At 39.8% G+C, this 24,662-nt stretch overlaps 1 protein-coding gene across 1 annotated transcript; it reads right to left on the bottom strand.

Annotated features, from left to right (window-relative positions):
* Positions 1–13,578: 13,578 nt before the first annotated feature.
* LOC117953199 (high-affinity choline transporter 1-like) lies at positions 13,579–24,546 on the bottom strand. The gene is made up of 9 exons (XM_034886020.1): positions 24,379–24,546; positions 22,739–22,990; positions 22,068–22,181; positions 21,330–21,485; positions 21,095–21,243; positions 20,715–20,858; positions 19,392–19,545; positions 16,781–16,998; positions 13,579–15,681 (listed from the first exon to the last, which is right to left on the bottom strand). Exons 2-9 carry the CDS (start codon positions 22,920–22,922, stop codon positions 15,028–15,030), a joined length of 1,773 nt encoding a protein of 590 aa, XP_034741911.1. The 5' UTR covers positions 22,923–22,990; positions 24,379–24,546; the 3' UTR covers positions 13,579–15,027.
* Between the last annotated feature and the right edge of the window lie 116 nt (positions 24,547–24,662).

The following is a 24,662-nucleotide window of genomic DNA, read 5'->3' as shown; positions in this document are numbered from 1 at the left end:
TACATGTTTAGCCTAAATTTAGCCACACAACAGGAAAATGTCAGATTAGTAGTTTAATGTTAGGGATGTAATGAACAGTACTGCCTCCAATGGCCGCTGTAGCTGCTCATCAGAGTTTTTGGGCGCTATCTTGCACCCGGCGCAGCGCGGTACGATGCCCGCCGCAATTCCCAAAGTGTCTTTGCTATTTTTTGGTAAATAGCAAACACACCTGGTACCATCTTTGGGCAATCTAGTTTTTAAGGGAGATGTGTTTAGGTGAGTACTTGGCAATTGCTTTCTTGAGGCAGCGGGAAGTGATCGCAGCGTTGACCAACAAAAACCTGGTGCTGAAGGCAATATTGGAGAATTTTATTGTTATTTTAACAGCACATTAGTAAAATGCACTTAGGCTTATGCACAGCGTGTGCACATTATGCTTGTTACACACACACAAGGAAGTGCAGCAGCACAGAAACATGCAAAAGATTACACGTAAAAATATGACGTTGCAAATCCACCATAATAGCAACGTGCCAAGGTTCAAACGCGCCTGGTATTTAAAGGGAATTGGGGTTGCACCTTACTTAGGCTACTTCAGACAGTGGCTCTCAGCGTTAGATACGGATGCAAACATGGACTTTCACCAAAGAGACTGGAGTTACTGAAACGTACACATGTAACTCCTCCCACGATCTTTTCCTAAACCTAACTGTCTTGTTCTTGTGCCGCATGTCAGTTAGACCCATAGCGTAAAAGACTGACGCAAAGAGTACCGACCCAAAGTGTCATAAAGTGACGCCCACCCAAAGTGTCATAAAGTGCTGACAAAGCACATGTGAATATGATGCCAAAGGGCTTCACGCTGAAGGGGACTTTTTGCGTCAGTCACAAACGCCAAAGGCACCTGACCAAGCGTCTCTTTTTTGAAGCGCTGGAAGTGAGAATGTTTTGCAACTGTCAACAGACCTTAATACATATTCATGTCAGTCATTTCAAATGGAACTAGAGATAAACTGAGTTCAGTAAGGGTTTAACCACCACGACATCCCAGCATAAAATATATATATATATATATATTATATAATATAATATAAGCATGCATGTAAACCGGTCTAAACATCTACAATTATTGTAAGCGAAGAATAAGAATCTTAAACAATGCAATTTCCATTTTATTGATCTCAATTTAAGAGCCATTCCTCTGCATTTGGAAAGGGTGTCCCAATACGTAACAGGGGCAATACATTAGTAAATGGGTTAGCTCATGTTAGATTTAATTATATTTCCCCATTCAGAACAGGCAATCTGGTTATCCTCTGCTGCTTCCTGTATGGAGCAGAGGGAAAGACGAATCGGAAGTACTGAAAGTAAAAAAACAGTTCTTTGTGAAATATTTCACTGCGTCCATGCATCCTCCTTCTTTTAATCTTGCTCAGTTCACTTCGCGTTTCTGTCAATTAACCTCACTACAGAACAATTTCAAGTCAATAAGGCAACATAATTCACATTAATTACTGCTGCTCGTTTAATTTCTTGATGACAACAATCCACAAATAGTGCAGTTGAAGCTGTATACTGTTTTTTCCTGGCAGATATTTAGAGCAATTACATTATGGGAGACGTCACTTAAAGAACACATAAATATTCCCTTGTTGATTGCGCTTTCTAAGACTGAGCCAGCACTGAATCAATGAGCCTTTTGTGACTAATGAAAATGTGTCTTAATAAAATAGAAGCCTTGCAAAGCTTTTTAATGTACGCTGCCAGATGCATTTCAAAATAACTCAATAAACAGAATCTCCTGGGTTAAAGGTTAAATCATGTTTGTTAGTCACATGTCACATTCTTTCCATCAATTCAGTGTAAGTTGCACTCTATCTATCTATCTGTCTATCTATCTATCTATCTATCTATCTATCTATCTATCTATCTATCTATCTATCTATCTATCTATCTATCTAACTATCTATCTATCTATCTATCTAAGGAAACATTGTGCTCAGCCTCTGCTGTGTGTTATAATTGGGCCACTGGACTCAATTTCTCTTGCTAATTAATCAATTATTAATTGACTAGTTAATAAGTAATGTGTCTGTTTAATTAGTGATTACTTATAGGAGTCACCTGGGCCCAACAAACTGTATTCTGTGTGCTCGGGTTGTAGTCACCATTTTGCTTGTTTGACATACACACACACACGCATGCACTCACACACACACTTAACTGATAAGACGGCCAATATTCAGAGTTTCACAGACCCATTCCTCTTGATTCATGAGAGATGTAAAACCGGAAGAAATAATCAAATAAATAACCAAGACTGTCACGCAGACACAAACACACACACACACACACACACACACACACACACACACACACACACACACACACACAGCTGTCCATCCATCTCTGCCTTGTTGTTCGCCTCTCTGGGTTGCCTCCTCAGCAGCTCTGTGTGTGTGTGTGTGTGTGTGTGTGTGTGTGTGTTTGTGAGATGACCTGGGATATTGGCAAGCTAAACCCCGCTATCATATGTCATCTTTAAATGACAGTGTCGTAAAGCATTACGGAGAGTGGAGTGGAGGAGAGAGGCCCTGCCAGGGCTTTGTTAGCCAGATAAATGTTTCTGTCCTGTTAGCCCGTTAGCCAGCTGCAGGTATCACTTCTGATCAGAAACACATCCCGCCTGCTGCAACAGGTCTCCTGCAACTGGGGGAGGATGAAAGAATACAGAGACGGTTGGACCAACAACAAGACTGACGAGTTTTGTTTTGTTTGCAAATATTCTATTCTATTCTATTCTATTCTATTCTGGCCATGTGTCAACTTTAAGCCCAATAGCCACTTTAGGTTAGCTCTGTTTTTGTTCTCCCAAAACTCCACCAACCCAACCAAGGGAACTATCCAGCTCCTCAGCTGCTAAATATTCCAGTATGTTCATCAGCTAGTCGCTAGCTGTCTGTCTATTGGTTAGAGCGAGCACAGGGGGAAACCAAATAATCACTCAGACTTACTGTTCTTTCGAGAAAAAAAGGCACAGCATGGAATTTTTATGAAAGCCTCTCAAATTATAAATTCATACGGGATAAATCATTTATTTTGGCTTTTCTTTTTCAAAGTAGAGCTTGAAGAATATTTTCGTCTTTGCCTAGTGAATGTGATAGTATATGAGTAGTGACAACTTCAATTTTCTTCCATATTAATCGACAGTGTGAACATCACCTGCCAGCTTTCATGTTTTTTATCTAAAATTGAATTATTCTTAAATGTAGCTGTTTGCCAAACAGGCGTCCTACTGTAAGCCAGATGTGCAGCAGCAGTGTAACATAAAGACGCACGCACGCACCAACACACACAGATGCATAGCCATGTTTTTACCACACTGTATGTCTCTAATGTGGCTTCAAGGCAGCACCTTCTTCCCCCACTCAACATTCATCGTGAGTCCAGGCATTAAGTAAATCACTCGGAAGCATCCAACCCTCCTCCTTCTCAAACTGTGGTGTAATATAATTTGTGATTCGAAGGTTGTGTGGGTTCAGCTGATTCCGTTAGCATTGCTGTGACAAGAGTCAGCTTCTGTCAGCTCTTCAACAAGGAGAGAAAGCAGACTTAGGGCATTCAGGCTTTAGGAGGTATGAATTGTCAAGGAAGAGGGGAAACAAGAGTTGATTACCATTGACTCTGCATTGTGACAAACTTTAAATGTATAGTACCTATAGCATAAATAGTCCATGTTGTCCCAGGGAGACTTTATAATTTAATGATTGGCCGTCAAAATGCAGCAGTTTATTTCTATCCCACGACGCCATGCTCATTACACTGGTTTATTGTAAAATGTTAAACTTGTTGCAAGTAAAATGTGGTATTTGGTAAGCTTCATCACAGGGAACCCAATTTATGACATGTCACAATCGTCTCTCCTCTCCTGTCCTCTCCTGTCCTCTCCTCTCCTGTCCTCTCCTCTTCTCTCCTCTCCTCTCCTCTCCTCTCCTCTCCTCTCCTCTCCTCTCCTCTACCCTAGGGCCTATTAAAGGCATAATTGGAGCAGAGCTACTTACCACTGATGGGATCAATGGGAGAACCAACAGTGGACATGAACCATTTTCATTACTTACCACAGTTCAATACATACTGCAGGCAGCGACAACATCAAACAGTAAGTGCAGCATTAATAAGAAAGGCTGCCTAATTTGTCAAATCAAGGATGTGCAGCTGAATTATCTTACATAAAACCTATACACTTAACATTTGGATGGGTGATGGTAATTTGCCGTGAGTCAACCGAATATGGTTAAATAACTAAAATGACATTTTACTTGGAGTGCATTGTGATCGCAATATAATAAAATAAATGACATGCCGTGAATCCAGATGAAACTGGTAGCACAATTGAAAAATAAAAATGAAAGTAGATGATTTATGGTAAAGCAGCGCAGTTTGAACCTTACCTTTACTTACGCACACACACACACACACACACACACACACACACACACACACACACACACACCGCAGCAGGAACAAAGGAGCTGTTTGAGAACCTTTTTAGTTGCAATCAGGGAGAAAACCAAATCCGATTTGCAAACAGATTAGAGAGAACAATTGATTTGGCTTGACAAAAGAAACGTCTAAAGAAAAATAACTGAATAATGGCATAACAATAGATGGAGGCTATAAATTAGGAAAAGAGTGTTCTGTTAGGCTACAAACACCAAAAATATCTGTCATACCTTCCACATTGAAATCACTTTATCTCCATTATTCATGCTTTTGACTGACAAAGGTCTTATCAACACCTTTTCTTCAAGCCATCAAAGAAATAAAAACACAAGGCAGGTCAATAAGTACAAGAAACGAGTGGGTCTGCAAATTTTGGTCTGGTGAGTGTATTCTGAGAAATGTGATTAATCTGCCTGTTCACCAAAGATTTGAATGTTTGATTGACACAATATCAGCTGAAAAGGGCTTTAAAGAAACTAGTTCACCTTTTCCATTTCCACATAATCTAGTGCAAGAAGCACCGTACCTTCAGTAAACGTGGCACGGGAAGAGATTGTTAATAACGTTGTTCGTTCTTATGACTGGCGTTAACTCAATTTCAGCTATGTGATATTTTCCATGGCTCATTATCCAACCTGACACTGCACCTGCCCAAAGGTATTTTCCAGAGTATATCCAGATCACACAGCACAGACATAATTTCATCACACTCCCGGAAGAAACCCTGCTTTTATAAGAGATACGTTAGATATTATCAGCCATGACAATGACGCAGAGCTGAATAAAAATGTTCAAAATGCTCTGACATGATTGACTTAGATATAATACTTTACAACTTTACAATCAGAAAATGTTGCAAGAAATGTCAAGGACACAGGTCTGAGCTCACTTGCAACACAAAGTAATAAAGAAAAACTGAAACCTTTCTCTCCCAGCACAACAGAAATACCTGAAATGGCAGAACATGATATATGTGATACATATATGATCAGATGAATCTGGAATGAATACCATTAACATTATCTTTATCCCAGCCCTGATCCAGCTGTCTTTGCCGCAAAGTTAATTACTTAATTATTTAAACAACTTCACTAAGTAAACTTGGAGTCTTCTTAAATACGCCTATTTATGACATTGAAGCTTAGCTTAGCATAACGACTGGAAACAGGGGGGCATGGCCAGCTTGGCTGAAGGGTAAGAAAATCGGCCCCCCACCAGGTCACATGGCTTATTGCTGCTGTCACAGGTTGGCTCCTTCTTGTAACAAAAGAGGAAGGGGGGGAGGTGGAGTGACCCCAGAGTGGTGCATGGTGAAGAGAGAGACCCGAGCATGGTCTGCAGACATCTTAAAGGTGCTCTCAGCGATGTCACGTGTATTAGGCTACAGTATTTGTTGTCACATACAGCAAACATCTCCTCACTATCCACGAGCTGCCTGTCCCCAGAACACACTGTAAACAAAACACAGCCTCTGTAGACTGCCCAGGGTCTTACATTTTCTCCGGGATTGATAAAGTAAGTATCTATTTATCTATCTATCCATCTATCCATCTATCCATCTATCTACAAACGGCAACAAAAAAACAAACTGTGCCCACCTGCACTACAAAGCATACACAAACAGTGTTCCAGCGTTCCAGCCAATAACCGGCAAGAAGGATTTGGTGGTGGGGGTGGGGGGTTAGAGCGACAAAGCACAGTAGAGAGTGGGAGGGGAAAGCTAGTCTCTTTTTGTTTGAAAATATTTTGGACGTCAACAAGAAGTAACATCCCTCAACATCGCTTAGAGCACCTTTAAGTGCATGTGAGCCAGGCCATACAGGAGTCTCCTCTGAACACTCTGGCTTGGACTCTGCCTACAGGCACCCTGAACACAGTTAAAGACACACACACAACAAAACAGCACAGCACAGGCCATTTTAGTCTGTAATTATTTCCTTTACGTGATGGCAAAACTTCATAATGTCAACAAATATCTTGTAACATTTCAATTCCTACATGAATTGAACAAAGGAAGCTTAGCAGGATAATTAGGAGGCTTCAGAGTTGCTGGTAGGTGCATGTTGCAAACCTTGGACAAAGCGAGGCTAGCTGTTTCTCCTTGCAACCAATCCATGCTGAGCTAACTGTGCATTTCCCAAAATAGTCACATTATTCCTTTACAGAAGTGATCAATATCAGTACATAAAGAACTGAATGAGTACCAAGAGTCAGTATAGTATTTCTTTGCGTCCGCTGCCTTTTTTACATTTCAAAATGACAGATTATTTATAAAAAATGTACGGTAGTATGATTGCAATGAACAGTTATATTATGGCATTTGACATTTGCTTGCAGAACAATGTGCTTACTAAGTGAAATGGGTCTGTTTTCTCAGTCTCAGTTTGTTGCTGTGCAATATTATTCTAGCCACAGCTCCAGCTGTAATAAATCTGCTAATAAGTTATGTTCCTGTCTACAGTATTGACAGCATTAATAAAATGTACCCTGGGGACAGGGTGTGTGTGTGTGTGTGTGTGTGTGAGAGTGTGTGTGTGTGTGTGTGTGTGTGTGTGTTTGTGAGTGCAAATCCTGAATCGGACTGACCATGTGTGGATACCATGAAAAATAAAAATGGAACACAGGAAGCAAACACTGATGTAGAAAGTGAGACCAACTCATGTATTGTTTGGTCTCTCATGGCACAGGATTTGTCAACAAATACTTAAATAAATAAGAAAGCTATGGAATAATCCCAACCCCAACATGATAACAAAAATGGGTGGTTCTTTGACCAGACCAAGCAAATTCAAGAAATTATTATCGACATTTAAATATATCAGAAGGCTGATGTGTAACCCCAATTATCTGAGTGAAAACGTTGTTATCCTGGGAGCAGGTGTGTGTCAGGTTTGGTCAGCTAAACGACCTCTACTGTGGAAAGAGCAGGTTGGACACAGCTTCGCCAACAATCGGTAAAAGAAAATTATTGGAAAAAAGGCATCAAGGTAGGCTAACAAATTGTTGGATTGCCAAGCGATCTCAGCAAAGAGCAGAGCCAAATTTCAAAAAAATCACTACTCAGTTCAAAACTGGACAAATATGAATATCTAAAGACAATAAAAAATAAAATGTATAAATAAACAATATGAATAATAACTCATCACACACTTACAGATTGTCACAGGTTCAAAGGACAGACGCAAGGACACAGTCGATTGGTGGATGGAGACTTCTAGCCCATGACTCATATGAGCTGTGGGTGCAGCGGCCTTCCCATTCATTTCTCCCTTCTTCTTTTCCCCCCACTGAAGTGGAGCACTTAGTCTAATGCGAATAATAACGACAACTGTGTTCCAGGCTGACCGTTACCCCCTGCCCGTATTGAAAAAGCAGTAAATGAGCCAAGATTTATTACTTTGAATTACATCATCCACCTCTCTATCCTTAGCTAGACCTCTGTTCTTTTTTATGTGATTTTTTCATTGCTCCCTTTTCCAGTTGTTGTTTCTGTTATGCTGCATTTATGACTCCCTGTTCTGTCTCTATCAGTTGAATTCTCCTTAGCAGGGATAACATAGCCAACACATATACAGTAAGTACCATTTTAAAAAGTAATATTAGTAACAGACATACAGTATGTTTGTGCTACCACAGTGCATGGGTACTGAAGATGATTTCCCACAATGTCTGTTGTTGACTAAGACAACTTCATTCCTTCTCTTCTGCTGATTCATTCCCTTTAAAGCTATGCCTCTTGGCCATGAGCCGCTCATAGATTTTATTATTTTTACAATTCCTATTATCCTATCAGTTTAAAATGTATAAAGCCACCTTCTCTTGGTTTCCACCGCCCTGTAAAGAAGAAAATTACAAGAAGAAAAGACACCTTCCCCACCAGCATCAGTGCAGACCATCCAGTCTGTGTCTCTCTATACTGTATGGATGTCAGTGTAAGAAAAACAGGCTTTAGTAAAACTATCCAAAGGCATAACATATAAAGCAGAGCTGTTATTAAAAGCTCAAAGCAATTAAAATGTGGAAAACTATGTAATTGATAAATAAAACATATAAGGGGTGTCAACGAGTGTAATGAGCTGGCTTTTCATCAGCACTTCCAACTGTTTTTGTCATTTTAGAGAGAATAAGTCATGAGCTGTGCTGCAGGGCTAAATCTCTCTCGCTCTTTCTCTCTCTCTTTCTCTCTCTGAATTACATGTCAGCCTACTAATGACGATCAGGGAATTTGCTGTTGTTTTACACACAGAGGAAACGTCAGTGAGGACAAAGCTTGTGGCAAGGCTGTTGGGTTAGGAGATTTATATAACAATAAAGAGAGAGCGGATACTTTTCAAATGCTCACTCGCCCGGCTGGGAGTTCAATCAGATGATTGTGGTGAAAAACACATGACAAGCATCGGCTCAACAGAGGTTGCATTTGGTTTGAATGATACGTCAAACATAAGAACCGCCACGCAGGAAGACCTGTGAATTCTTTGAGCCTGAAAATTCCCACTATCATGCAAAATGAATGTTCTTGCACTTTACAAGCTGCTCTGTACAACAACATGCTTGAACTCCCCTGTGTCAAACCCGAAATGATCATACATTTATCCTAAAACATTAAATGGTTAAGAAAGAATATAAATAGTCAATTTATCTTACTAAGGACAAGTTGAATGTTTGTTGTTCCTGCAAATTATTTGTGTTTTTTTAACCACATAGAATATTTTCCGATATATATCAAATCTGTATCTTTCCAGGTCGCCACAGGTTTCTATTAACAAAATGCAGATTGCCATATCAGTCACTCTGACATTTTCTGTGTTTTGTTTTTCAAACTTGCTTTGTAATTGGCTGGAATCATTTTTATGATGTTAGACCAATCTCATGTCTGTCACCTGTGGGCCAATCATCTGTCATTGTGGAAGCTTTCATTAACACTTACACTAATACCTATTAAAGCTGCTGTCATGCCTCAATCTCTTTCTACAGACACAAATGGCATTTTTCCACTGCATGGTACCTCCTCGCCCTGACTTTAATTGCCTTTTTGGTTTTCCATTACAAAAAAAGTCCCTGGTACCTGCTAACAGGTACTTTTTGTAGTACCACCTCCGTTGAGGTTCCAAGCGAGCTGAGGCGGTACTTAAAGGTGACGTGAAAACCTGCAGACTACCGATTGGTCGGAGAGAATAGTCACTATTCAATGTGCCATCATTGCCAGAGACAGACGGGGCTGGCCTGAACAAACCGCCGTGTTTAAGTAGTTAAACCAACATTTTTTTTATTTTGTAGCCTCCGGCTTCTTTTGAAACTAAATCTGTCTTTAGGCTTTGGCAGAAGCCACCCGCCGAGAATCAAAAGCAACACACCTTTGTTGTTCTGTGTGTGTCGTTTTAGTACACGGCAGTTTCCTGCTATGACAACCAGCCACACTCACATCACACATGAGCTGGTACTAATCTACAATGGAAAAAAGAAGAAGGGGCATCGCGGTCGAGTCGAGCAGGTACCATGTAATGGAAAGATGCCAAAACTTGCTGTCAGTCTAGGAAGCCTATTGGTCTAGAGGCATGGAAGGTGCATGTGATTCCCACAAGATGAGGCAGTGACAATAATAGATGTAACAGCCACACATAAATCAACTCTTTATTTAAATGTCATGTTAGTTTTTGTTTTATTTTAAGAATACTTTTTGGGCATTTTAGGCCTTTATCTGACAGGACTGCTGAAGACATGAAAGGGGAGAGAGAGGGGGAATGACATTCAGCAAAGGATCGCAGGTCGGCGTCGAACCCAGGCCACCTACAGTATATCAAGGAGTAAACCTCTATATTTGTGCGTGCACCCTACTAGGTGAGCTATCTGGGTTCCAAATGTCACAGTTTTACAGATTGAAACATTACTGTCTCAATTTCCTTTAGCAAGACTGAAATGCACATAAGTGACTGAGATAGAAGTGGCTCTCTAAACCACCATGACTCAATGAACTATATCATTATTGAAGAATTACAAATCTAGACAAAAAAACAGTGTGAAGCTTTTGCATATTTTTTAAAAATAACTCTTTATAAGTACAACAAGTGTCTACATAGAAGCACCTGGAGCCTTGTCAAATATAGAAATCGTTTTTGAAAAGGCGGGGAGCAAAGAACCGAATGTACTCAGATAATCATAGCCTATAATACCCTCAAGAAGACCAGTTAGTGGAACACATTTTTGACATTATAAATCCTGCGCTGCAAGAAGACATTTTCAGTCAAGTGGTTTATTATGAATATTATTCCTTCAAATGTGATTATGGTTGTGTAGTATGGATACCATCTTACAATTTAAAATAGTCTTTTCTTCTGAAATTACAGATATAATCAGTAATGAAGTTTCTTCTGAACTTACCCAGTTGCATTTTATTTATTTCTGCCCATCCTGGTTTCTTGATGTTTGATAATGCCAATACGGCCCTGTCCTACCCCCATTACTCTCACTCACATGTTTTACTTGTTCTAATTATGAGTGGTTATTCTCTAACATAATTGAGTTTTAAACCCAAATCTTCTGCTATGGATATTGGTTACCTATACTGATCTTGTTCAAATTTCAATATCATAGTACACTGCTACATATGGTGCAGTATGAAAGGAGCTTTATAAAACTTAATTTATATTTTTTAATCACAAAAAAGATGTAGTTCTTCCTTTTGTTATTTCTACTTTGAGAAAAACAAAATTGCATCCAAGGGGTCAGACTGGTGTACGATAGTCATATTGGGATCAGTGACGTGTGTGTGTGTGTGTGTGTGTGTGTGTGTGTGTGCGTGTGTGTGTGCGTGCATGTGAGAAAAAGAGAGATTGACAGCCCTGACAGTTTTGTCAGTTATACGATTCTGAGGTGGGTGTTTTGATTGATGCGTCCACAGTAAGCAGCCAAAAACCCTTAGTTAAACCCTTCGCGCACTTGCGCACTTACGTGCACACACACACACACACACACACACACACACATATGTACATACGAAGAGAGAAAACCATGACTGTGCTAAATAATATAATTTATTCAACTGATCTCACATATGTTTACAACTATACTCTTATAGACACTGCATGAATAAATAAATAAATAAATAGCTGTATTTCCCTATCAACAAACATCATTTCCAGTGCTGCATTTAAAAGTAGACTAATTTGTACCAATTCTTTGCGTATATACATTTATCACACAAAAATACATCATCATTGCAATTTACGACATACAGTATATTCACAAATGTGCCAGTTCAAAGGCTGACAGAATCTTTTGTGTGTTCAGGTTTGTGAATGAACCTAAACTACGTAACACTCGTTATGAGGCTTATCTGACGAGGAGGAAAGTCTACATTCACATTTAAGTCCAATAAGATTGCCTGACACTTTGCATTGCGTCAGCCCATCAGTCAACCTATTCAGTTTGAAGCTGCATCGCCTTGGTGGCAAATCATAAATCCCTCAACTGTTATTACTGTTTTAGGGATGAGACAGGATCAGGTTGGGATTGAGTTTGTCTTACTGTATCTCAGCAGATATGGCTGCATGCCTGGATCAAGTCCCCTTTACTCTAAAGACTAACTATAAGGCCATTATGCCACCTTAAAGGATAAGGCTGGTGTTATCCTAGATTTTTATTATTGGCACCCCATCCCTTGACAAGACCAAAATCAAAAATGAATCAATCCGACTAACAAGTATTGTCTGAGCAGTCAAACCAAGCTAGCTTGTTTTTCTGTGCTACAGAGTTTTCTTTTCTTTTTTAATTTTTGTTGTTTTTGTTGTCCAATAAACTAGTGAAAACACATCCGTGAGCCACACTCATTGACATATTCCTCTATTAAGATTAACATTGGCATTTTTAGTTGTTTAAAGTTCTATATACTGCTGCCATAAATGTCCAATGTCTTATGTGTGTATTAGATGTGTAATAATCTGCATGGAAATAATCCCAAACAAATGCACCATTTACTCCTGTTTGATCAGTGTTTGTTTGTTCTGCACACTACAGTCCCCCAAATGTGATAGGCCATTGTTTCTTAAAAGAAAACGTCATTGTATATTTATGATCTCCTTTTAAAGAGGTTTGTCTTCAGTCAGAATTAATAGGCTTGCGGCTGAGTGCTATACTGTACATATGGTTAGGAAGTCGGAGAATACTGTGAAATAGACTGACATGGTGTTGGTTTTGGTCGTAATCGTTGACAATAAATAAAATACATAATGTCACCAGCCTTTTCTTTTAACTGAAAAAGTATTTCTATATAAGTGGTCACTTTTGCCAGTGTTTGCAAACCCAGTCATTGTCCATGGTTGACCTTTGCATTAAGGCAAGTCCATAGATAAAGTAAAACACCAACAAACCACAACAATTCTGACAGGGAATTGTTAGACAACATAAACACAGGACAACAGTAACACGTAACAAAGCCAAAAAAAATCACTTCATAGAGTGACTCCTTTACATGATTCTGGTCATACAGTTTAACAGTGTGCCAGGTAGTTTGAAACAGCCAGACCTGGGGAAATGTGAGGACTGACGTTGGAGGATATATGTGTGAGGGTGCTCTATCATCAGTAACTTTCATCACTGTATATGACACACTGTCAAACAAACCCTTAAAAACTGCAGTTTCAACCTTCTCTGTGGTATTAATTAAATGTCTGCAGGGCTACTCGACTGGGGATTGGATCAATAATGACCGGTACTACCGACACCATCCTGGGAGAAACAATCATTTCCTGTCTCTGCTAACCTGCTGTGGCTGGCCAGTCAATACAGGTTTATGAAGAGCAACCAAACCATCATAGGCACACACACTGTTTCAAATGAGCTTTTGTGTGATCATTTCAAAGGATCATATCAGTCGTTCAAAAAGAAAAGGAATGAAGAATAATGTAGAGCTGTGCAATTAATCAAAATGTTATCGGGACTGCAATTTTGGCTCCAAACGATCACAAAAACAATAAAAACAATTATTTAGCTCATTGGGTTTTGCAGGTAAAACACTTATTTTCTATTGTGTTCTGAATGAAAAAAAAAAGTTTAAATAGGAAAAGTATTAAGGCAAATTTCACAGTGTGTTTTTAACTATTGATTTATTTAACTTTTCCCACTGTTTAAGTTTGATAATTGCAACATCTTTTCAGAAGCCGACGAGTAATCGTGTTAAATTCTTGTGATATCAACATTGACCAAAGTAATTTTGATTAAATTTTTCCCCATAATCGAGCAGCCCTAGTATACTGTTTATTAATAGCAATCATTTTGAAAGGTTACTGTAGTGGTTTAAATTTCTGAATTGTCATACTTGTCTTTTCATTTAATGTTGAAAATGATCAAATGTGCTTTAATTTGTCAATGTTATGGTAATTTGGTAATGCTGTTGTAAATGCATATTCATTCACACAATCATAAGTTTGCCAAAAACTAAGATTGCAAATTGAATTTCACAACGTATGGAAATGAATGAAAGCCAATGGCTGCTTAGAAGGTACACAGGAAAAAACTGCTTTCTATTGGATATTTATCAGGGTGGTATGTAATGAAAGCTGAGGCTTTTAAGGAATTACATTCATACATGAGGATTCTGCAGTACACGTTTACGTCCAGTGCAAAAAGTATGGAGTTCAACTGTGTTTGAGTTTGACAACAAAGAGTCATGTTTTGTGTCTCATTTTAATGTTTAAAAATGACCATTATCTTTTTTTTTTTAAAGCTGATATAATCAATATTTTCTATTAAATAAAATATATCACAGATTGATTAAATGACAAATGGTTATCAAATGATAGATAATTATACTAATATGACGGCATGTGGTTCTTAATTCAACATGTACTGTGTCTTGGATTAGTGATTATGTGAGGGGATTTAAGAGCAAGGTGAACATGAAACAAAATAAGCAAAAAATAAAATAAAATCTCAACGACAATAACTTGCAAATTCAGTTCAATTTATCTATACAACGTAGATCCTACAAATATTATTGCTCTATTAGTACATTTACTCTAGGCAAACTTACAACTCAAAGCGTGAAAAGGTTCTGGAGCACTTACTGCTTTGTTGCATGTGTACACCACATGTTCATCACCACACACACTGCTATTAGGTGGACACGCATGCCATGTATACAACTCCTTGGTTAGATATTGCACTATTGTCATTACTCACAGCAAACCCTTGTAGACGTCAATGTCCACTGCACTCACTCCTTGTTTTACTCTGAAAGTCCTTCTGATCACTGTTGCAGCACTTAAATTAAACAGATTCACAGAATCATGATTTAAAAAAAAAGCATGAGTATGGTATGCTTAACACAGCTTATTGACAGACAACTTCCTGGGATCTTAAAAAAGAAGGAGGCACCATGTTATCATCATTAAACAAACTTGTGGAGTCACTCGAAAGCCACAGCAGATTTCTGTTGATTTGGCTTCCAGTGCGGCAGTAGCAAGTTTCCTGAAGAATATCGATGCCTCTTGGATTATTCCTTCATCTTCAAATTCCTTGGTTTAGTTTTCTTTGTGCCATTGTTGCCTAGTTTTCATTGAGTAAAGCCTCTGGACTGGAAGGCCCATCATCACTGAGGACATCAGTGTTGATGAATGTCCCAGCGAGTGACGCGCCCAGGCCCTGCTTGACCGGCGCCATCTCGGAAAGAATGATGTTATCTTGGTTGCTCACCAGTGTGGCCTTGTCCATGATCTCCTTGCTATGCTTGGACACCACAGCGTCCAGGAAGTCGTACTTGTGTGACCACAAACCGCTTTCAAATAGGTACTTTGTCAGGTAAGAAAAGACCACATTTGCCAAGAAGGATGCCAGCATGGACATAGTCTTGAATGGGAACCTTTGCTGGATAAAGTGCTCTACTTCCCCTGTGACGTGGTGGATCCTCTCCTGGCTCACCCAACCCGGGTAGTAGATGAAAGGAGGGAGTTTGAGGTAGGGCTCCCCTCCACCAATGCGCAGCAAAAGGCCAAATATATAGCCAGCCACAGAGCCATACGTGTTGGTGCCCTTGACAAATAACACACTGATAAGTTGGGGAAAGATGATGACATAGACCAAGTCGGAGCTCAGGTACCACAGGCCATACACGGATCCTGTTAACAAAGCCATAGCAGTGGCAAGAGCACCGAATACAAAGATGGTGAAGCGCATCACCCAGACAATCTCAGTATCTGAGGCCTGGAAGAGAGAAAAAAAGACAGGGAAAAGGAAAACGTGGACAAGACAAGTTGAGTACGTTAAGTAAAAGAATGACAAGAGAATGTATTTTTCAGCTGAAATGGTCACAATGAAATTGTGAACCTGCTGATGTTTCACAGGCATCATTTTCACCATCTTAGTTTAGCGTGTTAGCATGCTAACATTTGCTAATTAGCATTTAACACAAAGTACAGCTGAGATAAACACATTCTCACTCCTAATGCATCAAAAAGCAACGCTTGGTCGGATGCCTTTGGCGTTTGTTACTGATGCAAATATCTCCTTGAGCCTCAGTCAGACACAGTGGGGCTTTCAACTAATGTCGTGCCGTGTTCGGCACTCTTTGCAGAAGTTTCAGTGACATGGGGGAAAAAACAGGACACAAACCCGGGTCTACTTGGTGAAAGTAATGTATTGTTTGACCCATCCACTACCCCAACCTGCCTCTTTATATGGATTTATTTTTCACAGAGACTGACAAATTTTGACTGCTAGATGAAATATTAGAGGATCACCAAAGTTGTTACAATACAAGCTGAGGAGGACATGAATTTCGGTATGAAATGTTGTGGCAATACGTGCAATGGTTGTTGAGACATTTCACTCAAAACCAAAAATGTCAACCTGCTGGTGGCACTAGAGGGGTCAGGTGATCCCTAATGTCATCAGGATTCTTGATTCTCTGGGGACTGTCAGTGTCTGTAAAAAATGTGAATCCATCCTATAGTTGCTGAGATCTTTCGGCGTCCGGACATAGCCCCCCCTAGAGGCTACCACCCCTAGAGGCATAACAGTCACACAATGTTAACTAACCTCAAGCTACATATTTCATATCAGCAGGAGATAAATACAATGTTGTAATTTTGAAATCGTTTGATTTTTTAGTTCTTTTGAGTCTGAGCTTGTCTGTTTGATTGATTTTTGTTGTTGATTGAAGCTTTGGGGTCTAGTTTTGCATGTTTACCAAGTACAATCATCACTTGAATAAAACTACAATTGTTTTATTGATGATTTGACGCTTGAAACCAGTGGTTTACACAGTGCAGATGTGTGTTAGTGTTATTGCTGACACTCTTACCGACTGCCGAAAGGCGAGCTGATAGATGTTCCTGGCAAACATGGAGCTGGCTGAGAGAATGGATGAGTCTGCTGATGACATAACCGCAGCTGACACCGCCCCCAGACCAAAGAAGGAGACGTAAGGCGGGCAGAGGTGCTGAAGCACTATAGGAAGGATCATGTCTGATTGATCCTTATCCTTTGGGGGGATGGACCCATAAGTAGTCTGGTTCCAATCTGGAAGAAGAAATGGCGAACTGTCAAAACCCGTTGTTGTAAAAGATGCAGATGTAAATAGAAATATTAAGGCATAATTTTGGACCTTATATATGTGCGAAAATTGTAAACAATGAAAAAAGAAGATAGCAACTTGTGGGAGGCAATGACAACACATAACTAAAGTTGAACAGGCTCTCCTTGGCGCATGTTGCTATGTTGAGATTAATACAGTTATGTTCCTGGCCAACTTGTGGAATTTAAAGTGGACTGATTAAAACTAATACCTTAGCTTTTAAGAAAAAAGGCTAAACTTTGAGACACTTTACTAGGCCCCCTCTGGATTCATCTGCTCCAGTTGCTGAGAAACAAAAAGCCTTCACTTCACATGTCTGTGTGCTGAAAAACAGCAGGGAAAAAAGCCACAGTCGTAGGAGGAAAGCCAGAAATAATGGATACTGATTGAAAATATCAAATCCATGCAATATTAACTATAGTTCAATCAGGTCCATTAAGTCAAGAACAATGCAGACAATAAAAATGCTTTTTTTTAACTTGAAAATATTACTAATTAAATTTGGCATCCCATGACCTTTCATGAGCACCCTGAAAGAGCAGAAAGGAAAGGAATCAGAAAGGCAGCAGCAGCAGCAGCATTAGGGGACGCTCACACAGTTTGAGGCTGGGAGAGCTAAACTATTCCCTCATAGGAACAGAGCATCAACAATGACATAGAAGCATATGCCACGTTATACATGACGAGGTAGCGCTGGGGCTGCGGTGGGTTGCATCAATGCAGCAGCAAGCAGCCGACACCGCAGTTAAGAGCGAACTAAAGCAGCTTTCAGTGGTTATTTAGCAGCGAGTGGCGTTTACCAGCTGATGCACTGATGCATATCAGCTGCTGCAGCTCAGCTGATGCAGATCAGCTGCTGCGACCGTGTTGTTAGCCATTTAGCGTTTAGCAGCATTGTGACTACTCGGCCTGCCAGAACTGACATTTAATTTAATCCACTGGTTTGTCCTTATAAGATTGCTAAACCTAATATAAAAGATAAGTTAGTATTTTAAAATACATTTTGTAGTTCAATTGCATTTTAATTCTACATTTTATTAATAATTATTTCATTAATTATTGAATTATGTGTGCGGGAAGCCATTGATTCTAAGGACATTTTGAGCAGATGAACTACAGAAGGGGGGGAAACACTGAATACAATTTTGGGGATTAAGAAGGAAATATTTAACTAAATCTAAAGCCATGCTCTGTCAAGTGCTGTACATTGGCACAGCACTACTTAAGGTTAAATACAACATAATATGCTAACATAATGATGTTTAACAGGTACAATACAGCACAATGTTTACCATGTTCTCCCCTACAGTCTCCATCATCCCATTCAGTGGGACAATATTTATCTCTCTTTCCCCCCTAAACCCTCTGACATCCTTCTATCTCTCTCCAAGTTTTTTCATCCTTCTTTTCATCCTCCAGAGGTCTACAATCTGTGTCTCTGTGTCTTCCTCTCCTTCCCCTGGATATTTACGAGCAGTGGTTGATTAGCATTGGTTTTGCATGAAACAGCTTCAGACGACCCAAATTAATTAGCTCCTCTTCAGATGTAATATTCACTAAATTGGCATGGTCTGATGACTCTCTCCTCTGCCAGTCGTGACAGGATCCATCTGATGTTTTTTACCCTCCCGATACTGTATGCCTCTGCATTTACACATCTTACAATAAAGCTGCTGCGGTGCAAACAACCAAGGCAACAAGGAAGGAAGGTATTGTTTTTGCTGTGATCACAACTTCCTGTTTAAATAAAGATTCCTGGAGGTTTCAATTGTCTTGTGATCTTTCAATAACTGATTTATCAATGTCTGTGTGTATCCACATCATTCATGGATTATTGTTTGTGCTCATCTATGATATAACAGCGGCTGTGTGTGTGTCTGTGTGTGTGTGTGTGTGTGTGTGTGTGTGAGGTAGAAATATTGGGTACAGTTTAGTAATTTTTCTGTCTTTTGTAGGCTTTAAATCCAGATGTAAATAACATGCAATTGTCACTATTTGATCAACACTGAATCAGAACTTGGATTACTCCCATTTACAGCTTGAGGACAACAATCTAATTCATTTTATCTGAATAGTATTTTACTCAATTATAGCAAAGAAGAAGAATGTAACAAAACAGAGCAAAAATCTGTTTGTAAAAGTATTAGCATTAGAAAAAATAAAGCCAATATTTGTAGTCCCAGCACCCCAGCTTCTTCTATTTCTGGCTGTTTTAGGTGCATAAAAAATCATAATTATAGCAAGAGCTCCACTTTTCCACATTTCAGAAACTAAATTCCTCAAAAGAGCTTTAAGTCTGTGTGTGTGTGTGTGTGTGGGTGTGTGTGTGTTTATTTACCAGTGGAGGCCCCTATAGCTCCTATTAGGACAGAGGGTACGGCCATGACCAGGCAACCAAAGGCCGCAAGGAAGGAAAGGACCTGGGCGTAGGTAGCTGAAGAGGCAGAAAGAACCCGTTGAAAATAGACCTGCCAGGGAATCCCCCCCAACATCTAGAAACAGAAACACCAGCGTAAATACAGACACCAGAAGAATGCATAACAGTCACACAGTAGCACAGCTCGGAAACCTACTCAACAAATGTGACAAACGTGTTCCGCAGCTGTGCTTTCAGGGATTCTAAATGCTCCTCCTGTACTGTATCTCAAACAAATACAATGCCATGTTCCTTAAAGAGATATCTTGCTGCTTTAAATCCAGCTCCGTGTCACGGCAGCGTGGGCAGTGTGTTTAAATGTTTAACAGTGTTTGGCTTCCCTCCGTGGCACCAGTGCACAGAGTTCCCACGGGGGTCGGCCAAGATGCTCAGGATGGCAGGAAATGCGCCACAGAGGTCTGCCGAAGTCCGCTGTTCCACTCCGCGGGAAGCTCCGTGCACTAAGCCAAACACCTTAAAGTATCCCTTTAACTGCACCACTCCACTTAAACTCCCTGCCCCCAAAATTTGACAATAAAACTACAGGGGCTTGAGAAGGTTTCCACACCTATGCTAAAGTTGATTAAAAAGAGGAATAAAAAAAATCATCTTTTTGAAATTGATCTTAATGCCTTAATTAAAAATTTTCTTTGTGAATGAATAATGTTGTGTAAATTAATAAATGTTCTTCCTTTAAATGCACGGGGCATAAGTATCCACACACCTATATTAAATTCCCATAGAGGAAGAAACTATTTTATTTTTAAAGGCCAGTTATTTCATAAATCCAGGATACTATGCACCCTGCTGATGTTTGGAATTTAAATAAGCCCTTATCATCACAGACTCTACACCATACCTAGAGATAGGCACGGGGAACTTTCCATAAACTCATCTCTCAATGGAAATCAAACCATCTATTAAGCTAAGTGAAATAAAACCATGCCAACCTCTAGGTATGGTGAAGGGTATGTGATGATATGGGGTTAGTTTAATTCCAAAGGCCAATGGAACTTTATCAGGATGCAAAGTATCCTGGATACATGAAATAACTGGCCTTTAAAAGTAAAAATGAATATTTTTGAAAAAAGGCATTAAGAATATTTTCCAAAAGATGTTTTTTTATTCCTCTATTTAATCCACTTTTGCATGGGTGTGTAAACGTTCTCAAGCCACTGTATGTATGCAATTTACTTTATAGTAATATACTTTCTCTTACAGAATCTTCTAATGAAAAGTACTCACCAGCAAACAGAAGTTGTCTGCCCAGAGCCATTTGTCTTTAGGGTCAATCTTCCCCAGCCACGGTGACTGGTAGATCACTTCCTTGGCTGTGACACTGATGTCCGACACCGCAGGATTAGACAGGGCAAAAGGCACACTGATCCACTGATGGAGAGGAGGGCATCAAAATGCAAATATTGTTATTGTTACATAGATATTCTGGGATGTTAATATCCACTGTCAAAGTTGTGGACTCTGACATTTGATTTAAGTTTCACTTATTGTTCCACAAAGTTAGATATCATTTTAAGATTAGGCAGGGACACTGTAGACTAGTGTCTTTAGATGTTGTCTTTTCACCCTTAAATCCCTGGCTGGGTAGATGTAAAAGTGAAACTCACCAAGCCCAAAAAGATACAGAAGAGCTGGACCACATCTGTGTATGCAACAGAGTAGAGTCCTCCAACAAGTGTGTAGAAGATAGCTATCAGGGCTGAGATCACCACCGACATGTTGATGTTTATGTCCACGATCACACTCAGAGTGGCACCTGCAGGACAATATATTCAGTTCATGAGTTTAGACTAAGCATAATTTATGTTATTATTTAATAAATCGTGTCCAACAATCACCCACCCAGGGCAGATAAAATGGCTGCGGACCAGAAGATTTCTCCCATTAGTGCGGGGATGAAGAGCAGGCCGCCCATCCTTTTTCCATACAGCTGCTGGAAGGGATCCAGCATGGTGACGTATCCACGTGAACGCATGGGCTTGGCAAAGAAAAGGCCACCTGAATGATGTCAGACATTAAGACAAGGCAGACAAATAGTGTAACAAGTGCATTGAAGTGTGTTTCACAGACCCTGAATCAATGAAATTGTATAATATTACTTAGTTTGTATCTGGTGCGTAATTTATACGTATATCATGACTGTATAAAACTGTTTGTCTCTAGTTGAAATACAATAGCATTCTTGTTGTTTATACGTATAATATACTGTATTTCTTAGAGGACCATGTGTGTGTTTTTGTCACACTACTACATCATACTATGCGATTAAGGCTAAAGTACCCTAGTACCTACTGTACAAAACAGCAAATACTTGATACTGGTTTCAATTAAATAATCCAATGCAATAAACATCAACTTATTGTCCTTTTTGTGATTGGTTTTTTTATTTTTTCTATTAAAACATCAATTTATTGTCGTTTTTTCTTCGTGTAGTAGTTTTACATTCAGATCTATTTGATTTGCTGTTGGAAAAGGCAGCAATCCTGCCTTCTTGCTATATGATTTTTGGCACTAAACTTTATATACACTTGCTTTTTACAGTAAATTAAAAAGGGCTAATACAAAGACATGGGTTCTTACCTACTACCAGGCTGAGAGCGTAACCAAAGGGTGCCTGTGCCCAAGCCAGGCCGTAGTCTGGCAGGTAGACATACTCTGCTGTCCCGTTGATGTAACCCCCACCCACCCAAGTGGCTGAAACCAGGACATAAAACACACGTTAAATTTGTCAGACTAGTTTAGGGAATGCCATGTTGCATAGCCTAATGTTAATTCTAACAGCAATAACCCTACACGTACATGGTTGCTTATTGGGGATGATTTAGAAATTATCGAACACCAAATCCATTTTGTGTTGGGAAGACCACGTTATACATGACGAGGTAGCGCTGGGGCTGCGGTGGGTTGCATCAATGCAGCAGCAAGCAGCCGACACCGCAGTTAAGAGCGAACTAAAGCAGCTTTCAGTGGTTATTTAGCAGCGAGTGGCGTTTACCAGCTGATGCGCTGATGCATAGAGCTGTATTTAAAACTCCCCCCAAAAATAATGCGGGACCACCCTCTCACTTTTCAGTCATCACGTATTTTCCCTTTAAGTGCCCAGACATTCGATGAATGTAGTTATAAAAGTTGTGGTAATGAATTATGTGTGCTGTCCGTGCGTAAAAGGCGGAGTAGGTGGATGTGAATGTCTTTTTCTGACCTCTTACGACACACCAAATCCAAAGACCCCGCTTAATTAAACAACTCACCGGTCATTGTGAATCCACCAACGAACAATCCGATGTCCCTACCCCCGACCATGATGCTCTCGCTCCGGTCTCCGCTCTCGCTTACACCGGAGTTCTTGTTCTTCCACGCGGCCCAGATCCCCACAACCAGAATCAGGAGGTAGAAGATCACGATAGCCACGAGACCCTCGGCGTGGATGGCCATCTTCCTTTGGTCCGCTTCCTCCCGCCGAGATCAAGTGCGCGCGGAGGACTGGATTCTCATTGAGAGAACTTTGAAGAAGACAAGCGAGAAACACGTTTTTTATGAACTGTTCTTGACTTCGATCTTCGATAAATATTTTACAGAAGCCTCGCCTTATGCCACACCATTTTAGACGTTCCGCTAATAAAGTGCTTTACGCATTAGGCTACATGGAGATGGATGAAAACAATGATTAACCTAACGATCAACTTTAAAACACTAATGCCCAGACAATGTGTTTGAGACTACCAAATGCTTAAACCTTACACATTTAATTTGGTCAAATTACTCAGTTTGAGTTGATAAGTGACCACATTACAATAACATTTTGCATATTAGAAACTGGCATCCAGGGTTTTCCATCCAGTTAGAGAATACAAAGTAATTTAAATTTGAAAGTTCATGTTTTCAACGCACCGAAAAACTTCATTTTTCCAACTATAAAATCCCTTGTTCATCAAAGTAGTAACATAAACACGAAAAATCTAATTCAAGTTTACCTACAAATTACAATTAAGAAAACAACATAAGGATAATCTATAGCCCACATTTTTCGAGTCAGATTTTTGTTATAGCCTCCATTCAGCAATGTCCGGTCCCTGTATTCAATACATGCAACCAAAATACGCAGAACTGCTTGTACATTCCGGCTCGTTGGTCAAATATTTTACCAAAAGCATCAATTGACCTATTAGACAAAGGACCAGTTGGTGCTGAACGCCTTTCGGATTTTAAAAATTCTCAAACAATTTCGTGCCTTTTCCACTTTGATATCGTTTAATACTTGAATGAAAGATCGTATTTGAACTATTTCGGATACGAGCTATGAAGATTAGCCATTCCTTAACAAATGAACCGGCATTCCATAACGTGTCACCAATTTAAAATATATGAATTAGAAAAAACAATGGTATTATTATTGTAACACTTGTTCAGCTTTTCTGCCACTTGGAGATGTTTAACGCGCGCCTTGCTGCCTCGCTTAAATTCCAAAAATGTTTTTCTCTAATTAATGTGCCAGTTTACTCACACAGCGTCTGTTACATTTAAATGTATTCGTGAAAAGTGTTCAGGCTGCCCTGCAGCATACTGTGATTTTAACATTTTGGACCGACATGGTTTTGTTTCGTGCGTAAAAGTCCATTGATAATTCCCAAATGTAACCCCCCGTCAAAAATTGCAAATAATTGACCTGATGAGACCTAAAACGGATGCATAAGGGTTTATGTACTATGTGCTGCATCACTGGAATCAAACCTGTGGGTTTCAGCCCCCCATTGCGCTGACACCTTGGTTCCAGGAGGCCGGTATTGCAGTATTGATCTTTTTTAAATCAGCATCTACGGTCTAATACAGTTCCAGCCAGCCAACACCTCTTAGTAAAATAAGACAACAGTATAAACTGATATGATCTTACCTTTCCTTTGGAGAAACAAGTCTAAATAGATTACAGAAGCAGGGTCTCCAAAAGAATGATTACAAAAGTGCCAAAGTCGTGTGGAAAAGTGTTAAGCTACCACAAAGTAATCCTGTTGGACGACCAAACACAATTCTCCTATGTTGTTTTTTAAGTCTCCAATGCTTTTCGGAAAGGGAGAGAGAGAGAGGGAAAGAGCGAGGGAAGGGAGGGAGGGTGGAGGTGGGTGGAGATGAATGGGAGTGGTGGGTTTATTGGGTGCTGTCAGGTTGAGTACATGGTGG

Source organism: Etheostoma cragini, chromosome 11 (genome assembly GCF_013103735.1).
Source record: "Etheostoma cragini isolate CJK2018 chromosome 11, CSU_Ecrag_1.0, whole genome shotgun sequence".
Taxonomy (NCBI): domain Eukaryota; kingdom Metazoa; phylum Chordata; class Actinopteri; order Perciformes; family Percidae; genus Etheostoma; species Etheostoma cragini.
This window is presented reverse-complemented; position numbering and strand designations above follow the sequence as displayed.

Excerpts from the sequence above, each read along its gene's own strand:
- LOC117953199 (XM_034886020.1), bottom strand. The coding sequence starts at position 22,922 with ATGGCCATCCACGCCGAGGGTCTCGTGGCTATCGTGATCTTCTACCTC. Across the intron at positions 20,859-21,094 it reads TCTGTATCTTTTTGGGCTTG|TGGATCAGTGTGCCTTTTGC; the intron begins GTGAGTTTCACT and ends CCTCTCCATCAG. Across the intron at positions 19,546-20,714 it reads CAGACAACTTCTGTTTGCTG|ATGTTGGGGGGGATTCCCTG; the intron begins GTGAGTACTTTT and ends TTCTGTTTCTAG.